At 42.2% G+C, this 18,915-nt stretch overlaps 1 protein-coding gene across 3 annotated transcripts in view; it reads right to left on the bottom strand.

The window, feature by feature from the left end:
• Positions 1 to 5,629: 5,629 nt before the first annotated feature.
• PDE7B (phosphodiesterase 7B) overlaps positions 5,630 to 18,915 on the bottom strand; it is a 315,205-nt gene continuing 301,919 nt past the window's right edge. For 2 of the 3 annotated variants that reach the window (XM_090039867.1, XM_090039854.1), the window contains 2 exons: positions 17,039 to 17,119; positions 5,630 to 12,109 (listed from right to left, as the gene is read on the bottom strand). In XM_090039867.1, coding sequence (XP_089895993.1) covers positions 11,892 to 12,109; positions 17,039 to 17,119 — 299 coding nt within the window. In that variant the 3' untranslated portion in view covers positions 5,630 to 11,891. The remainder of the gene's footprint in view (positions 12,110 to 17,038; positions 17,120 to 18,915) is intronic. The other variant, XR_016441412.1, reaches the window with a different exon arrangement.

Here is an 18,915-nt window from a genome sequence, read left to right as displayed (position 1 = left end):
GTCAGACTCTAATGGGCCCTTCAGGTATTTTCTTCATGAATTCATGAAAATCTAAAAACTTCCTTATGTACTGTGTTGTTCCAGTTATGTTGATCATGTTTCCCCTTAAAAGAATCCTACAAATCACAGTCAGCTTACACATGGGGTCAGCCTATGATCTGTCAGCATGGTGGAATTGAACAGATCATTTGACCTAGCCTAGCCCCCACTTAAGGGTCACATTGACTTGTTCTTAGGGGAGGCATGCTGGTTGATCTGCTCCAGCATGGTGGCAGGCTTTGCTCGTGCAATGAAGGCCCACAGTAATTGGGCAACCCAGATGGCCACCTCTCATATTCCCCAAGGATCCACCTAGTTTGCTCCACTGGAGTGGAAGGAGGAGCTTCATGGTGAGGCTTCCAAGTGCTTGGTCATCACAGCCCACAAGGTGAGCTGAAAGGATAACCATACTGAGTTCTGCTGAACACTGCCTGCATTTCCCTGGAAGTTGGTCAGAACTAAAAACTAAAAGATTATAATCAACTAATTAACATTTATCAACAAAACAAAAGGGAAAAAAAATATAACCATCCACTTTTTCATTTCCCATATACCTCAAAAAATTAGGAAAATTGAATTTTTGAGGCCTATTGGTCCTACATATGCTATGAAGTTTAAATTCAGAACTACTTTTTAAATCTGGCCTTCTAGTTAGGGGCTGTCATTGCTGAAACATGTGAACAGTTTCCATTTAAGTACAAATGTTTGTTTTGACAGTATTAACATGGATTTTTAGGTTGTCGACTATATGGTGAGCCTGTGTACAAAGAGAACTTTTAAAAAAAAGTGAGTATTTTTAGTACCTTTAGTTCTTTGAGTCCTTTCTTTGGTTATTTAACTGTCCTGTGGGATTTTGTAAGGTCAGTAGCAGTTCAAGGATTTCATCTATATTTATCAACTCATATTTAAGAGGGAAAGATGTTTTTCCTAAAACTTACCCTGAAAATATGGGAACAACTTATATGAATATCTGACTTAGAATCAGAACATTATGGTATTTCATTTTCTACACTAAGTCTCCTTTCCCCTCTTCTGTTTTTCCCATCTGCCCTCTATCCCCATCTCCATTCCTTTTTCTATCAGCTTCCTTAAATGATGTTGTTTTTTGTAAAGAGCCTTAACAACTATTATTTTCACATGTGTTTTATCATATGGCTGATGACTTTGTTTTTTGTGTCTTATTTGCAGTCTAGAAACATTTGTTCCTCTGTGGAAGTGTAAAAATATTATTGTTGAATGTGATAGTCTGTTTTTAGCTGACAGTGCCAGAGTTTTAAGAAGACTCCATCCTACTGAGACTCTCAGCAACATTTAAATCTATAGATGGGCCCAAATATAACAACATCATTAAATAAACCATCTCTGACAGCAGTGAAACACACTGGCAAAACTCTCTACTGTTGAGTGATAATGTAAAGCTTTCTTTTACATTAAGGATCCTAGTGTACCAGTGTCCGGGAGGTTCCCGGACTAAGAGGCTCTGGGAAGCCCCTTTACCCCAAACCCAGGGGGCGGGGCGAATGTTTACCTGTTACAGGTGCCCGGACGGCACGGCCCACTTAACAGACGGACCAGAATCAGACCTGGGTGCGGGAGCTATGGAACCGGAAGTGCCATGGCGAACAGCGGTCGACCGCAGGGAAGCGGAGGGGCAGATGCACGCCTCCCGGTGTGGAGTCCGCACATTCTGGAGCAGCAGTAAGATGCCGCCAGGACGCACAACGAGGAGGCTAGGATCCAGCGGTGAGTCGAGTGACTGTGGCGTACTGGAGCAGTGGACTCCAGCGGGAGAAGGGCAGAGGAGAGCCTTGGTGTCCACGGAGGCACAGAGACTGTTGGTGACAGCCCCGCTAAGCGGGAGCGGAGGAGGGGTGCAGGACCCTTCATCCAAGAAGACTCCAGCGATAGGAGCAGACCTGGCACAGGTGACGGGCGGGACTTTACCTACGAATGCCAGAAGCGTCCGGAACATGATTCCCCAACACTTCTGGTGAGGTTTGGACTGAAATTGGTTGAAGAGCTGTAAAGACGTTTTTCACTTGGAGGCACGGGCGAGGGTGTAGGGGTGGAGGAGCCCTCAATAGCTCACGGGCCACCGGTCTCACTTATGGACTTTTGCACGCGCCGGACAAAATTCCAACTGAACCTTTGAAACATCAAAGTCGTGGAAGGCGAGCTCGGCACGTGTGGACTGAGAAGGAGACTGGTTACAAAGAAAGACTTGGACATTTGAACCAGACAAGAAAGACGAACGATCGACCCGTTCACAACCAGCAAAGAGTAAAAAGAGCAGTAGTTAATTTTGGACCAGTGAAGTTATTGCCAAAAGGAAGAGGGCAAGAAATAGATTTTTACTTTGAAGAAGCTGTTATAACAAAGTTGATAACTTTTTAAAGAAGCTAGGGAAATTAAAATATTTACTTACAAGGTAATGTGCATCAGTCATTACTTCTTTGATATATATTTTTTTCTTTAGGATCAACACGTCTTTTCCTTTGTTTTCTGTGACAAAGTTTTCAAATTACATGAATATCTTATCAGATTACTTGCACTCAGGCAGGGAGGGCTATTTTGTTTTGTATTTGTAGAGTGCATAGCACAATGGCATCCTGGCCCTCTTAGATGCTACCACAGTTATTAGTAGATTCAAATTTATTTCATGCTTCACAGGCTACATGATTTTTTGCTCTGTAGATAACACTAACAATTTCCAATCTATTTTGATTGCATGACAATTGTATGCTTAACTTCAGGTTCATGCAGGAACAGGCTCAATGCATATGCTGAAGGGAGTGTTGGTTTTAGGACCAGAATCCAAACTGTTAGATTAGCGCTGTCCAATTTTGGGCCATTGGGGGCTGCATGTGATGCTTCTATGCATCCCCAGGCCATATACCATGCAGGGTGCACACAGCCAGGTGGTTCCCCAGTGCATGGGAACCCTCCCAAACCTCTTCATTTTAACAATAGCTCTCAAAAATTCGGGTATTTTTGTAACCCACGAAAATGTCTAATCCCTCCTTGAATGCTAAATTCTTAGCCTCAACATTATCTTGTGGCAGCAAGTCCCATAATTTGATTCGATGTTGTGTAACTGTGCCATCACCACTAAATGTGTTGGCTATCATTTTCAATGAATTTCCCCTTTTTCTGGCATTAAGAAACAGGGAGAATGGATACTTCTAATCTATCTATTACATACCATTGGTTATTTTATATGTTTTTATCACTTCCTTGCTTAGGTTGACTGTGCTGCTTTTTTTTGTCTTTTTTATATGAGAGTTTTTCCATGACTTTTATTTTTGTCACCCTTCTCTGGAATTCTGCTGTTTCCTGTGTGAGATGGGATGATTGGTACCAGTCACTCACTTAATGTTGATGGTGTATATTTTACTATTGTATTATTGGGGTATTATAGCATTTTTGTATTACCTGATCCTCTTGTGACTCCTAATATCTTGTTGGAGTGCAGCTGTTGTTTGAACTCTTTGTTGAGCTATAAATCCCTTTCCTTTGTTGATAGAGCTAATTTAGATTTTGGCAAGGCAGGAGCAATCACATTTTCCTTCCATAGATAAATGAAGTGTTGACATTTTTTGATATAATCCATTATTGTAAGATATCTATTTGCTTTGCTTGGGTAGTTCTGGCTTGCTTACGTCTATCGTAAGCTGTGTGTAGATGAATGGGGGCCCTAAATTGAAGCGGTGTTTTTAAAAACACCGCTTCAATTTAGGGCCAAATAAATCCCCATGCCGTGAGCACACCTGATTTATCTGTCTCTTGAGCGGCGGGGAGGGGAAAGCAAGCTGCCGGTGGGTGGAGCAGTTCCTGGGAAGCAAGGGCTGGTGCTTCCCTCCGTGGCAGCGGTGGCCCACCCTCAAGTGGTACCTGCCTGCAGGCACCCAGCTGTAGAGGGAAGTACTGGGCCCCTGTACAGCTCAGGCAGGCAGGCAGGCTCCAGGGCAGGGGGGTGGGGAAAAAAAGAAGATCAGGCTTGCTGCTTTTCTTGGGCAGAGCCTGCCTTCCCAGGCTGCTGCCAGGCTTTCTGCAGAGCCGTGGAGCTGCACGGAGCCTGGAGCTTTGTTTATCGGCTGTAGGGGCAGCAAAATAAAACTCCTCAAAGGAGTTTTAGTTTGCTGCACCCCAAGTCATTTAAGGTGTATTGCACCCCTAAATTTCCTACAGCGGCTGGAATTAATGCGCAATACTCTGCCAAGGCATGCAAACTTTGACTCTATTAAAGTGGCGCAAAAGCATTTAGCCCACTTTAAAGTGTTGTGCACACAGGCCTTGTTTCATCTACACATGGCCATAGTCTTCTTTTGACTTGACTAACCTAAATCAACTTATGTATCACTTTTGTCATCTTCCAGCTCTCCCATTTTTCAGATGGTTAATAAATATAGTAAACAGTAGTCCTAACACAAAACTTTGAATTGTTCTCACCCTTTGGCCATTGTGAAACCTACTTTGGTTTTTTGCCACTTAGCCAGACATTGTAGTTTCAAAATGTATTTAGAATGATTTAGGTTATAATTCAAAATGTCAAAATATTTGTAAAGTTAACAGCCATACATAGTAGAAAGGCACAACAATTTTGCCATTACTGAGAACAGCATTTTTGCTAAAATCCCATTACAGAGCCTTGTGGGTTTTGATTATTTGCTTGATTTCCTGTGCTGCAGATGTAATGCCTTTTTTGGAGAAGTCTTCTATATTCTGAAAAACTTCCAAGGGGTTTCATCCTGAAATCTACTTTACCACTCAGCTTGTAACCAGATGACATGTGAAAAGAGTTTCCTGTATTTCTGAAAGTTTGGTCGAAAGTGAATAAGTGAGCACCAGTGTGATCCCACTGCAAACAATGTACTTCTAGTTTCCTAGCTACAGAGTTTATGCTGGAACATTTGCTGTGATGAGTTTGTAGGAGATCAAGGTTACTAGGGACTCTGAGGTGTAGTCAAGCTTAAGCACATCAAAGCTTCATCAGCTGGTGTACCTTGCTTGCTGGTATAGCTCAATGACATACTCATAACAAATATGTAGTTTTCTTACCTTTCTAAAAATAATACTCGGCACTGATACAAACATAGTGAGATTTGAGTGAAGGATCTCAAAGTTCTTTTCTTTAACTTGAGAATACCCCTGTGCGCAGAAGGTATATAGGCAGTGTGGTCTTCAGCTGCCAGGTAGGAAAAAGGAGGTGTATAGAGGTAGTTATGTTAGAACTGGGAAAACAACACAGGAGAACTGATTAACAGTCCTTTTAGCAGACAAAACTCAGACAGTTTTAACATTGAACATAGAATATTTTTCCCTGTTTGAAGATTCCCCTGTTGTGTCCTTGGGATAAAGACACACAGGAGCAGTTGGCTAATTTTCCTTGTCCTTGTATCGTCACTTATCCCTACTGTAGCTCATGGAGTTTAACTTTGCAATTCCACTTAAGCTCTGTATTGGTGAACTGGTTGTGTGGCTGGGGGAAGGATTCTGACTGCGTTGTCAAGCCAGAACATTCAGGAAGCACTAAGCAAATGTTTCCTAGACAACTGTTTTCTTCTTCCAATAAATTTCAGACACGTTATTCTTCTGTAATTCTTTTTATTAGTTGTCATCCTTTGACATGATGAATACTTACAGCAGTATGTTAAAAAAGATACAGTTAAGTCTCTTGTTTAATTCTTGGCATCACTGCATAGCAGTCACAGCATTTTCACACAACCTATTGCTTCCTTTCAATTTGATGCATATGACATATATATATATATACACACACAGACTGAATCTTGGTCCCATTGAAGTCAATGGACTTTGATTTTAATGGGAGCAGGATTTAGCCTGTATAGATGGATAAGGTGGGGTGTGTGCATACAGTGTGTTTTACAATAAACATGACATTTCTATACAGTTTGTGTTCAATGATTAAAAGAATATATTTTACATCCAAGTCAAACTTTCTATGCTCTGCATTTAAAGTTTGTGTACCTAAAATATAGGACGGGTCATAGTGACAATGATTTTGGTATCAGAGGGAAAATAAAACAATTAAATATTCTTGCACTATAAGTTGCCCCAAAGTTTTGTAATGGCATTATCTGTTGCTTCCAGATTTAATCTTATACAGTAAAATATACACAAGACTAATATTTATGCATATTTACTAACGAATTACAAGTACTGATTTTCTGTGACCCAAGTCAGGGGGAGAAGAGAAGGTTGCATTCACGTCTATCAGTTGAGTGACCCAGACTGCATATCACTAGGGAATAAATTGTAGTTGGTACATGGACTGACCAGCCTAACAACAACTAGCATTGCCACAATTTGTGCGTGGTGTTCAGCCATGATTAGGAGGAGTGCTTTTCTGGGGCTTTCCCCGCCTTGGCCTTGGTTGTAGATTTGACTGAAGACTAAATGAGTCAATGAGAAGCACAGTGTGATAGATGATCTGTTCAATTTAGTGTATGACCAATGATGTAAATGGAATTTCTCGCTTCCTGTAGAGACATAAATATATTTAAATAATTCACTACAGATTAAAAACAAGCATTGGAATTAAAGATGCAGGGAAAAGAGTTATTGGGTCATCTATTTTAAAATACCAGGAATTCCCTTTTTTGGTGGTTTGAACCTTGACTCAGCAATTATTTGGGGTAATTTTTTTTTTTAGGAATGATGTATGGTACATATCTGGGTTGCTTAATCCATATGGCAATCTCTTTTCGTAGTGTGCTGAAGAGGCAGCTAACCAATCTTGTGTCTTATGGGTTTGGGAGCCTGGAGCCACAGCCTTTTTAATGCTGATTTGTAGGCTGCCACTTTTATCCAAAACCCTGTTTATACAAGTTATTGAAGGGTCCCATAATCTAGGTTAGGTCAATAGAAATCCAATTCAGTCGTGTCCTTGCTTTATTCTAGTGGTGATGTGGAATTTTATCCCAGGCTCTTCCTTCAGTTGTGATGTACACAGTAAGCTGTGTTTCTTTTTAGCTTCTGAGCACTTTGCTTTTGGATCCAGTGGGTGCTGCCTGCAAGCTGAGGCAGCACCCGCTCAGCTAGCACCGCACCTGGGCAGCCCCTGGGGGTGCTGCCACTACAGATGGAAGGACCAGGCCTCCCTGCAGCTCAGGGGCTACTCAGCACAGCAACAACTTGTGCAGGCAGGCTCCACTGAGAGAAAAAAAAAAGCGGTGAGGGGCCTGATCCTTTTTTTTTTTTTTTTTTCTTGTGGAGCTTGGCTGCCTCTCCCACAGCCAAGGGGTTTGCTGGTGGCAGGCCCTGAGCTATGGGGAGGCCTGGACCTTTCCTTCATGGCAGTGGTGCTCCCCGGGGCCACTCGGGCAAGCAGCTAGTGGGTAGGTGCTGCCCCAGCTCGGAGGCAGCACCCAGTCTGATCCAACTGTTCCCTGAGCCCAAGCTGGGGCAGCATCTGCCTGCTAGCAGCCCGACCAGGTGGTCCCAGGGGGTGCTGCTGCCACAGAAGGAAGGACTGGGGTCACTGCAGCTCAGGAGCCATTCAGTCCACTGGCAGCTCGCTCCCCAGCTGCAGGAGACATGGGTAGTCTCCACCAAAAAAAAAAGGATTGGCCCCTTCGCCACCTCTACCTTCAGTCCACCTTTCCTGCAGCTGTAGGTGGGGAGGGGATAGGGGCTGCCAGCTCTCAAAGTCTGTAACGTTACAAATAGCTATGTTGCAAATTAAACTACATGAGGATGTGGTTTAGTTTGCAACGTAGAAAACTCATTTAAATCATAAGAAACTCCCACACATGTACAGCGTGACGTAATTAAACCGCAAAAACGGCCAATTTATATCATGTGTACAAGTGCTCTTGGCTGCTGCTCTTAACTGGCCTACTTTTCTCACATTTATTTTGTCCACATTATAAAGAAAAAAGCCTTTGGCTACAAACAGTGCTCTGTGTTCCTTATCTCCTTGCTCTCCCGCACTCCAGGTCATGAGGTTTTTTTTTATTACCCTCCTTTTTATCTTTGGTGACTTGCATGTTGCTTCTGTGCTGCTCTTTAGAGCTTTCATGCCACAAAACTACAAGCCTTCTGTGCCTTCCAGAATCAAGGCATAATAGTCTAATTAAACTATAATTTCTTTGCTTTAATTAGTTTTTAATTACGGAAGTCACACCCAAGGCTGTATATAATCTTTCCCTTAAACAAGTATGGGGTTTAACCAAGACAAGTAGTGATTTTTTGTGTAGTGTAATTGAGAGTGCTTCAGCCTCTGGCAAGTGTTTTGTACTTCTGTCAGAACATGCATCTAAAAACCAAAGAAAGCCAGAAAACTCTTTAATGTGTTGCTGTGCAGACCAAACAGACCCTCCTTTAAATGAAACATGAATTCATTCACATAGGTCTCTTATAAAGTGTCAAATGTGGCTAATAGGACAAAAGTCCATGCTGTGCAAATGTTTATCTTTTTACTACATCTCTATTCTGTTGCCCCATTCTCACGTTGGCCGTTTCTATGCTCTACAGCAGACCAGAGGCATAACCGGACAGTTCTGTACCCTGGGTGGCAACTGTGCGTAGGGCAGCAGCTGCAGCCAGATTGCCTCCCACCTTTAAATCAACACCTGGGGCCTAATACCCTAGTTGTTCCACCTCAGTTATGCTACTGAACCAAACACCAGGTAAAGTATTTATCACAACAGTATATATTTAATTGCTGGTGGTATTGTTCATAAAGTGCAGTCTGGCTTCTTCATGGGAAAACTATTGGTGGAACTCACCCAGAAATCCCACTTTATAGCACAGAGCCCAGTCATTTGGGCTGGCAGGTATTTGCTGCCAAGGGCTAGCTTCATAGCTTCCTCCATTGAAGTGAACCTTAGGGAGCACCTGAGGCAAACTGCGTAGCCTGTAACTGATTTATGCCACAAAGTCAGCCTGAATTTCTTTCACTAGCAAGAGTAGTTATATTGCAGCCAGGCAGGTATGTGTACTTAATTTTCATGCAAAAATAAAAAAAGGCCACCCCCATTTTCATGAGAGCAACTTTTCTAGTTAGGGACTTTAACCTGAAAAGGGTGACTTGAGTAACAGGTCCATGCACTAGTAACAAAAAGGCCAGGTTGACATCCCAGCATAACTAAGAGCATACAAAGTTCTTTCACTGGGTTTGAAGAACTACCACAATTATTAGGCAGTTTGTACTAGAGCTATTGGGGTACAGTAATGAATAGGCTTGTTTCTAAACCACAAAACATTTTTTTAATTCTTCCAACTAAATGGAAAAGAGTTGAAGATAACTACTGAAAATAAGCACCCAAAAAGGGGAAAGAGACATTTTCTTTCTTTCCTAACTTCTTTAGACATTTGAAAACCTGCCAGTGTGCTAGCATGTGACATCCTCCGTGGGCTGCATACTGTGACTAACAGGTACTGCCTTGCTCTAAACTTCTGGAATACTGAGAGGAAAAGTAAGATGCAGCAGTAGAGACTAACTTGGACACTAGAAAGGACCTTGTTTCTGCACCACCCGAGATGGTACAGTTGAAAATGCAAGTGTTTTGGAAACGGAGGTAACTTTGACCTATTCCTTAGGTTTACTACTCCCTTACTTGTTAGGAGAAACTGTTAGCAAGATTAAACAGTGAGTTCTAGTGAGGTATGTGTCCTAGTTGGAAGAAACAAGAACATTCTCATTTGTCCATACTTTGCTGACATAAATCTACACAATGATAGGAGAAAGCTAGCTGGCCTAATATGAGTCACACTTCCACACACCTGAACTTCATCTTTCTACTTTGTGTTTCAGTCACTTTTTCTGTTAATTGATTCTGTATGTATATTACTAATGTGTCCTTTACTGGATTTCTTATTAATGTGAACCTTTTTTATCTAAACACCTTAAAATAATTGTTACCTAGCACTTTTACTTGAAAGTAAACTCATCTTTCTTGAACATTTCTTATAAATTTAACCCTTATCTACGTTGGCTTAAGTTGTTTGCCTGCCATAGCAATCACATCACGTAATACAAGTGTTTAACAATTAGAGCTAGTTCAGTTATAAACAAAAACATTGTTTGAAGTGGTAAAATAGTAATGTAATAGCATTGCACTTGCTATCAGAATAACACACACGAAAGGAAAACCAAACATGTTACTCACATGATTACTCACACACCCCAGGCAGAGGTCTTATCTGAAAGGAGGAGGTTAAAGAAAGGAATTGAAAGAATGCCCCAACAAAGGTGGTTCATGGAGTGAAATATTGTGTATCTTTCAAAAACCCTGTAAGCTAAAACCTTAACTGTAATTAGCATTAGTTATGAGGGAGAAGGATCTTGCTTACTAGATTGGCTACAAAGCATTTTCCTTCATTAAGTGAAATTTATAAAAGCCAGGTAAAGCATTTCTTTCATGAAAAGGAAACAAGAACCATACCTACATGCTGGTCACCTTATGAAAGATTAAAAAAATCAATACAATACAAGATGAAATTATAGTTTGGCACCATTTGAGAAAACAATTATACTCCAGAACTGCCAAGATATCTGGATAAGAACCTCAGTTGGATGTTTTTGATTTTGTAGACCACTCTGCTACTTAGTTAGAATCCATGGGTACATGGTTTACCAGTTTGAATTGTAAAATAGATTGTGTAATATTGCTGTGTTTTAAAACATCAGAACTTCAGGCTTTGTGAAGCATCTTCTAGAAGTGTGCATTGTGCCATGGATTAAACGGTATGGGTCCATATGGAATGCATGTGAAGTTTCCAAAAAATGCCCTGTCAGACTTCATTCTGCTGGGCAGCTGAAAATGTAAAGGCAGTTCAGAATCATATATATGGTGATATGATTTTGGCAGCTATCAGAAGATGAAAGATGCTAAAAGTTAAGGCCTTTATCTGCAAACAATAGTGTATTAATAAATTCTATATCATATTTACAAATGCTTTCTCTTGTATTAAAACTAATAGTATTCTGTTCACAGTGCCATTGTTTATACAGGTAGCAATCCCATAATACTTCAGTATTTTGGCATGGGAATCAGTAGCGCTTTATATTTACAGAAAATGTACACGTGTGAATATAAACATATAATTGAAACAGAGTCATCAAAAAGGTCTGATTATGTTGCAAAGGTTTAGACTGTACAACACCTTCCCTTTGACTTGCTAGGGAATGCTGTTCCTTGCAGGGAGAAGATGTCACTCTACCTAAAGTGGCATAAAAATGACTTAAAAAATGAATCTTGTCATGCTTGAGTTTTGTGTACATAGAGCACCCTCAGTCCAAAGGTTTTGGATTTGTTGTCTGGTGCACAGAATACAAAAGTTAAAAAGGTTTTTTTTTGAATTATTAAAATAACAAGATTTCTCTCTCCTGTGTGCGCTCATACTCGACCGATGTTCTCAGAGTTCTGAAGATGCTGGTGGTTTAATGTGCAGCCCAGCTGCCAGACTGGAAACTGTATGGTGCTCCAGGCCTACATACAGGTATGTGTCACACTATGACCCATGGTGAATGAAATACGGCCAAGAGCGCTTCTTTTCTCTCTCATGTTTTCTCTGTAATCCTCCCGTGTTACTTGGTAGCCATTTACTGGCTCAGCTTCTCATTCAAGCAGTTAATGATCAGAAGTGATGAATGGCTTCAGAAATATGTAGAAAGAGAAGGAGGAGGGTGGGGAAGTCAAAGGAGCTCAAAAACCAAACCCAGCATTCAAGTGGGTTTATTTACGAGGACCCTTCCAGCTTCTGCTTCCCCTGTCGTTCCCATTCCATGCTGTTGTTGATGGCCTCATGGTCCTTGGGGTTTTGTTCACTGTTGTGACCAGCGAGGAAGAGACAGCAGTACTATAAGGAAGAGTGCAAAGCTGGCACTATGGGGTGTCCCCTTCATTTAAAGTCTGGTCCTCATTTTCAGTCACTTGACCTGAGTGGTCATTACTCCTGCTACTGCTGTGTTGCTTGTGGAGCAAACTTCTCCAATTGGCCTTGTTCCTCCTGAGATGGCTTAGCATGTTTTCAGAGAGGGGAGTGTCTCCAGTAAACTGGGCCCATTTTTCAAAGAGTGGCTCTACAATGTAGGACATGAAGCCTGGGAAAACATGAAGCAAAGCATGTCAGGAGCTAAATCATTAACCAAATCAATGTCCAGCAGCACAGGTCAGGAGACTGGAAGTGACTAAGGTCTCAAAACCCCAAAGAGAAATAACAGTAAACCCATTTCCCCTAACCGGTGGACTGTGTAATATGCACCCACTTGAACCACTGCTTATGTTAAAAGGTAACCAGCTTTTGCCATGTATAATATAGTGAAATCTAAAATACAAGCTCACCCCTTAGGCAACCTCCTGTCCTGTAATATCCCTGAATAATCCTGGTTCTTTGGATGAATCTAATATCTTTTATTAGACCAACTTAAATAGTTGGGGGGAAAAAATTAAGCAAGCTTTCAGATTCTTTTGGGTTTTGAACCCAAAAGCTTGCTTAACATTTTTTTTCCAACTATTTAAGTTGGTCTAATAAAAGATATCAGATTCACCCAAAGAACCTTGTCTGTCTATGTCCTTAGACCAACACGGCTACAACCTACACCCCTGAATAATCCTAGCACTTCCTCTGTACCATTTTTCTTTAGCTAGTGTTAGAAGGCATTTTTCTTAAGCAAGTTTTAATGTTTAATCAGACCTCAATACAACACTGCTATTCAATCCTGGCTGAGAATTATGGCACAGCAAACAGACTGTGTGAATTAATGCTGATTAACAAGGTTGTGTCTTATTTTAAATAAACATATGAATACACATTTAATATATATGCATTTTCATAGAGGATGTTATATTTCTTAAGCAGCTGACTTTTGTCTTTCCCTTGAATAGTTGTGTTAGACAGGCTTCTCTTTCGGCATTTGTTTTGTATGTCATGATTCTTGGTTCTGAGCTGCATGTTAGAAAATCTCTGACCCAGAAACAAAACCTGTTGGAGTCCCAGTGACCAGGGTGCTTCAAGTGCCAGGAGGCCTGGGCTTTGAAGCAGAGGAAGCACCCTGACTCCCAAAAGTCCCAACCTAGACAGCAGCAGTGCCCTTGAAAAAGCAGGGCCACAGCTGCAGTGCCCCTGTGGTACACCCTGGTTCCAACTGGGAGGAATAAGGGGCTGTGCATGTGTCCTGGAGCTGAAGTGCTATGTTTTTTAGCACAAAATATTTCAAATGGTCCATCTGTTTCCACGCTGAATGCCCTTTGTGTATGGGAGCACAGAGACTAGGATAGCGGTCTAAAGCTGTATGGTGGCTTTTCATTCCACACAGGGAAAATGATCAAGTGCTTCTAAATATTGGGAGGGTATTGTTCTGCTGGCCTGTGAGCAGGGAGAAAGGAGTTTGCAAAGCACACATGGATAGTGAATATTTGACTACATCTGTAACTGAGGAAGGTTTGATATAATCTTAGATGATCGAAAATCATTTTAATGGAAGCAAAAATTGAGACAGTGATTCAAGGCTGTGATTTAATTTGATCCTAAAAGCGGGCAGCAGAAACAATGCCTTTTAGTTCTGCTTTTGGATCTTCCTGAAACAAGCTACTGCACCCATTTCTAAATAATGCAGTAAAGCAAATGCTCACAGATATGCACTGCTGGCTGGAAAACCTGCTGCAGATGAAAAAAATCTCACAAATAAGTGAACCAAAGCAATGGCAGGATAAGCATGGTCTGTTCATCAGACAAGTGTTTTACAAAGCATAACAGAACACTGACTGCTAGACAAAGAAGTATTACACACAACTAAGCAAGTTTTAATGTTTAATCAGACCTCAATACAACACTGCTATTCAATCCTGGCTGAGAATAATGGCACAGCAAACAGACTGTGTGAATTAATGCTGATTAACAAGGTTGTGTCTTATTTTAAATAAACATATGAATACACATTTAATATATATGCATTTTCATAGAGGATGTTATATTTTGGAAAAATTATATCTAATTCAATAAACAACATATATGTATTTGTGTATGTAAATATACTTTTAAAGTCCATGTCTTCTTTATAAATTTCTGTCTATACCAGATGGATATTTATTTGTTAGTGAACTAAGACAAACCAGGATAGCTAGCATCCAATAACCTGAAAGAGCTTCTGAACCTAGTTATTCATCACAAAATACCTATGAAGGATTATGCTAATTCCTGCTTTCCAGATAAAGAAATTGAGGCTATCCGAGGTCAGAGATGGAACGTCAAAGCCAGAATTAGATTTTAAGGCAGCTTGATACCCCCTGTCTGCTCTTACTGTCTGCTGGTGGTGCTGATGAGTACTGCCTCTCAGACATGCCACGGTACAACTACCCTAAACAACAGGTGCAGTGAAGCAATCTTTTGGATGAACAAATCTAGATGCCTGAGTGTACTCCCTCTTGCACAATCCTAACCTTACTAGGGATCTGGACGTATACCATTTACCTTGGTAAAACAAAGTTTGGACACACACTGCATGAATTTATACTAGTTTACCAGAATTCAGTGAAGAGATCTGGAAAAATCAGAAGTAAAACTACATCACTGTGTGTTTCACTGATACAGGTGTCAGGTAGCTGCTTCTCACCCAGGACAGGCTAAATATAAACAGGCTATTACAGGTGCCTCTGCCACCTAGTGGCAAGGTATGGTAATGGTGCCTATTTCAGCGGCTATCCTGAGAGCTGACTCTCTGTCCACTCCAAACACTGGTATAACACATATTGGTTTCTCTACACTGATATAAATTATGAGTCTGGTAAGTATCACATATCTAGACCATAAGGAAATGACTTCTGATATGTAAATTGGGAAAGGTCTGGCATTTACATCACTGTCACATGGCAAGACTTGCTAGGAATGGTGATGCTATATGGTCTGAACAGTCTTCTGGCCGTGTGAAGAGATGGAGGTCCCATGATTTGCTGGTTTTACCTTCCTTACGGTATGTCTACATAGCAACCTCAGGCACATGGAGATAAATCAGAGCTAGCTAGCTAGCTGACCCTGTAGCTTCAGTGGCTGGGAGCTCAGGGTGGGCTGAAGACTTGTGTGGTTAGGTTAAACAGAGCTCCATGTTGCCATGGCTGCACTGCTGTCAGTACCTGAGCTAAGTAATATAAAACTGTCACACATATGTCTATGTGAACTGCAGTCATTGCAGTGCAGGCATACCTTAAACGACTTAATATATTTTTGTCCTGGTTTTGGGACCTTACCCTTAGTGAACCTGCTAGAACATCTGCTCTGGGAGAAAAGATCTGAGAGATAAGTCTTGTATTCATTAAGATGAACCTGACCTCAGTGCATCGAAATAAATTGTCCAACTCTAAGCAACTGTGTGTGTGGGGGAGGGGGGAGGAGGAGAAGTACAAACCAGTTATTGAATATCAGATACTTTAGATCTGAAGTTATTCCTGCCTCATGATTTCCCTGAGTGGGAGAAGGAAAAAGGAGGAAACATTAGTAACATATGGGCCCATCTATGTGTACAGGCAAAGGTACAATAGCATCTAATGCACTATTCACATAATGGCAGGAGGTGTGATTATGGGATTATGCAATGAGATCCCATTGTGCCTTGCTGCCAGTGCAGGGGGAGCCCAATGAACCCCCATGGCTGGGAGATGCAGCAGCTGCAATCTCCCAGGTCCATGGGGTGCATGAAGCTCCCACGACCTAGGTATGCATGAAATCTCTGAGGCTGGGAGATTGCAGCTGTGCCCTGTGGCTGCCATGACACAGCTGGGTCTCAGCATCATGAGGCACACTGTGCCTGCAGCTGTAGGACTCTGGATCCTGGCAGCTGCGGGGTGCTGAGAGTCCCCTCAGTTACAGGACTCCCAGCGCCAACTGGCCATAGTGCACCCCTGTGGCCACAGGGGAGACCCTACTACATATGCAAATTAAAACTCAATAGCAACCAGCTAAAAAGTTAATACAAATTTTTGACGTCTAACTTTATAGCTGGTTGGAGCTTTTTATAGCCTGATAGTTACTTTGCAGGTGTAGCTGGTCTCAAGGTAATTGTGCAATTAACCAGTTAATTGTGTGATACCTAAAACTGTTGAGGGGGCCTAAGTGCTCAGTTGTGATCATTTATCAGAGCATCTAAGAGGCTACATAGCTGCCCCCACAATTTACCATGCACATGGTATGGAACTATAGAAGCTTATATGTAAACACTGAAGAAAAGTAACTTTTAGGCTTCTGGGGCTGGCCGCACACAGTGCACTGGAGTCACTGCTCTTAACTCAAGCTTTCTCCCACTCTTCAGCTTGGGGCAGCTGTAGAGGATGTGCAGCCAGCTCCCATGAGGAGGGAAGCCTCTCCTCTCTCTTCTGCTCAAATGCAGTTTTGTTTTGGAGGCAGCTCACCAGACTGTGGGATGGCTACATGTGAAAACTCGGAGGAAGGAGGAGAGAGGGAAAACAAAGGGGATGCTAGAGAACTAGAAACACTCTGTGGATTACTAAAATAGTCCTGCTGCTACTGCCTCAGCTAGCTAATGTGACCCACTGCACAGCCTGAGCATTGGAACAGGGCCTGTTTGGGGGTATTGTTGCAGGAAGTTAGAACAGAAAGCAAAGACTGTGCTACCCTAAGGTGGCAGGTGCTAAGCGTGTTAGAGGTTTCATGATGCCTCTTGGTATCATGAAGCATCATGCTTACACAACTCTGGGACCACTTGTCCTAATTCTCTCAAACAGCTAAGTATTCCAGTATGTGGGATCAGGCTGCAAGTATCTGACTTTTTCTGTGAGGTTCATTCCCTTGTGAGCTATTGTTGTGTCAGGCCTTAGCTCAGGGAGTGAGTGGCAGTAAGGCTAAACCAGGCCCAGTGCCTAGGAGCAATGCACTCAGCTTTTCTATAGAGTCCTGTGATCTGCTTGGTAGGTAAATTCTGCTGCATCCTATATTATGGTCCAGGTTTTACTTGATCATGGGTTGTACTAGGATGGAGTTTGGAGGTAGGAGAAGACAAAAGAATGAAAGTAAAGCTCACCAATTTGTATGCTAGGTATCGTGTCCTTCTGCTGATTACAAAGAGGGCTTATTTCCAGTTCAAATTTTTGTTCCAGGTCACCTATCAAAAACAAGAGAAAATCATTTTTGCCACTTCCTGATTTAGGATGTGACTTTAATTTCTTGGTTAAAAAAACTTACCTGAGCAGACTTGAATGCTGAGGCCCTGAGGAGCAGAAAACTTGCAGTGCTGACACTTCATAGCCAGGGGGCCTCTGTACACACATTTTAGTGTACTCTGCAGACTCCCTCAGTCTGCCTGGAGACAGACAGCAGCAGTGTACAGGACAGACCTGATTGGCTGACCCAGAATGTTTAGGGTCAGCCTGTGTCTCCCTGCAGCACAATGTGGGAATTGTGAAGCAGGTATGCTTTGCTCCCTGTTTGGCTGGAGCAGTAAACTTCAGCCCAAACGAAGCACTGTCTCCTGGGGGGGAAGTGGGGAGCAAAGTACCCCTGGGAAACTGGAGGACTGTGTTGTGCTTCTTTAAGAAGGGAACATGTACAGACATTTGCTCTCCCAGGAAAAACTCTCCTGGGAATGATTTAGCCTGGGTTGTTCATGGGTTATTTTTCTCCTGGAGTGGCCACCTTTGGTCTAGGGGAAATATCCTGAACATCTATACATTCATACTTTCTCCTCGGGGAGCAGTGACTGTCCCAGAAGAAACTGAATGCCTGTACATGGCCATAGATTGCTCTCAGCTTTCGAATGAGTGAATACGGGCACTGGCAGAAGTGATGTTTTGTTACGCAATCAGCATCTGAAGCACTATACTGCCATGCCCTGACAGAAGAATGCGACTGCAGAGCATTTTAAAAGTGCCCAGTTACACGACAATCTGAACCCTCGTTATATGAGGATTCAGATGAAGGCGCTCCCAAGTGGAGTACCTTCATTAATGTCTGTCAGCACAGGCTGGGAGTAAGGCTGGGCTGATGTAGCACAGCCTGGATCCTGGTGCTGTCTTCAGAATGGGAGGGGGCGAAGAGTGGGTAGGGAATTCCACCTGGGGTTTGCCCAGCCTGTGCTAGAGGGTGGGGTGGGTGAGCTGGGTAAACTCCAGACTGAGCTTCCTCCCTTCCCGTCCCCCCCCTCCCATTTTGAAGGTAGCACCGGAGCTGGGCTAGGGGAAAGTAGCTGTGGATATGCTGCTGCTTGAAACTGGAGCTCAACCCCCTAACCCCCCAGACTCAACAACGAATGTCCGTTGGATCTGTGGGAACGTTGTAATCCATGGTGCTTCCTGGGAAGCGCCATGAGTTACAGCGGGGAGCTGCACGCTTGTCAATGCCCAAGGGTCATTAGTTGGACCTACAATCTGCCCTTTTAGAATATACTACAAGGCCCTCCTTTTGTTATTCTTATACACATGAGAAAGCTTAAAGATTTGTTCCTGTTTTACCCCTGTTAAGATGCTCTATGATTCAAAATTATACTTGTTTTGTAGGGGTGGATTACCTGCATCAGTATTAGCAGTAGTCCAAGCACTAATGTAGATGAAGTTCAGCTGTGTTAATCACCAGGTGACTGCTCTGTCATAAAATTACCTTTAGAGGCCAGCAGCTAATACTTAGTGTTTCTAACATGGAACTAAATGTGAAGAGCTTGTATGAAACCCAGATTAAAGTCCTTGATGTAAGTACTAAGAGGAATTTTGGAAAAATATTCAGGTACTGTCTTTGGGATAATAAAACCAACATAAGGAATTGATTTTTGAATTTGCTTGGGGTTTATGATTTTTAGGGTTTGTTTTTTTAAATTTGTTTTTAATGAAAAGTGCTGACTGGCAAAGGAACATGTATGTGTACATGTAAAACATTTCCTTGACTGTTTTCCCAGTACCAATATATAGG

Source organism: Crocodylus siamensis, chromosome 1, assembly GCF_052110815.1.
Source record: "Crocodylus siamensis isolate JL-2025a chromosome 1, ASM5211081v1, whole genome shotgun sequence".
Classification (NCBI taxonomy): Eukaryota; Metazoa; Chordata; order Crocodylia; family Crocodylidae; genus Crocodylus; species Crocodylus siamensis.
The sequence above is the reverse complement of the archived record's forward strand: the minus strand, read 5'-3'. Positions and strand labels throughout refer to the sequence as shown.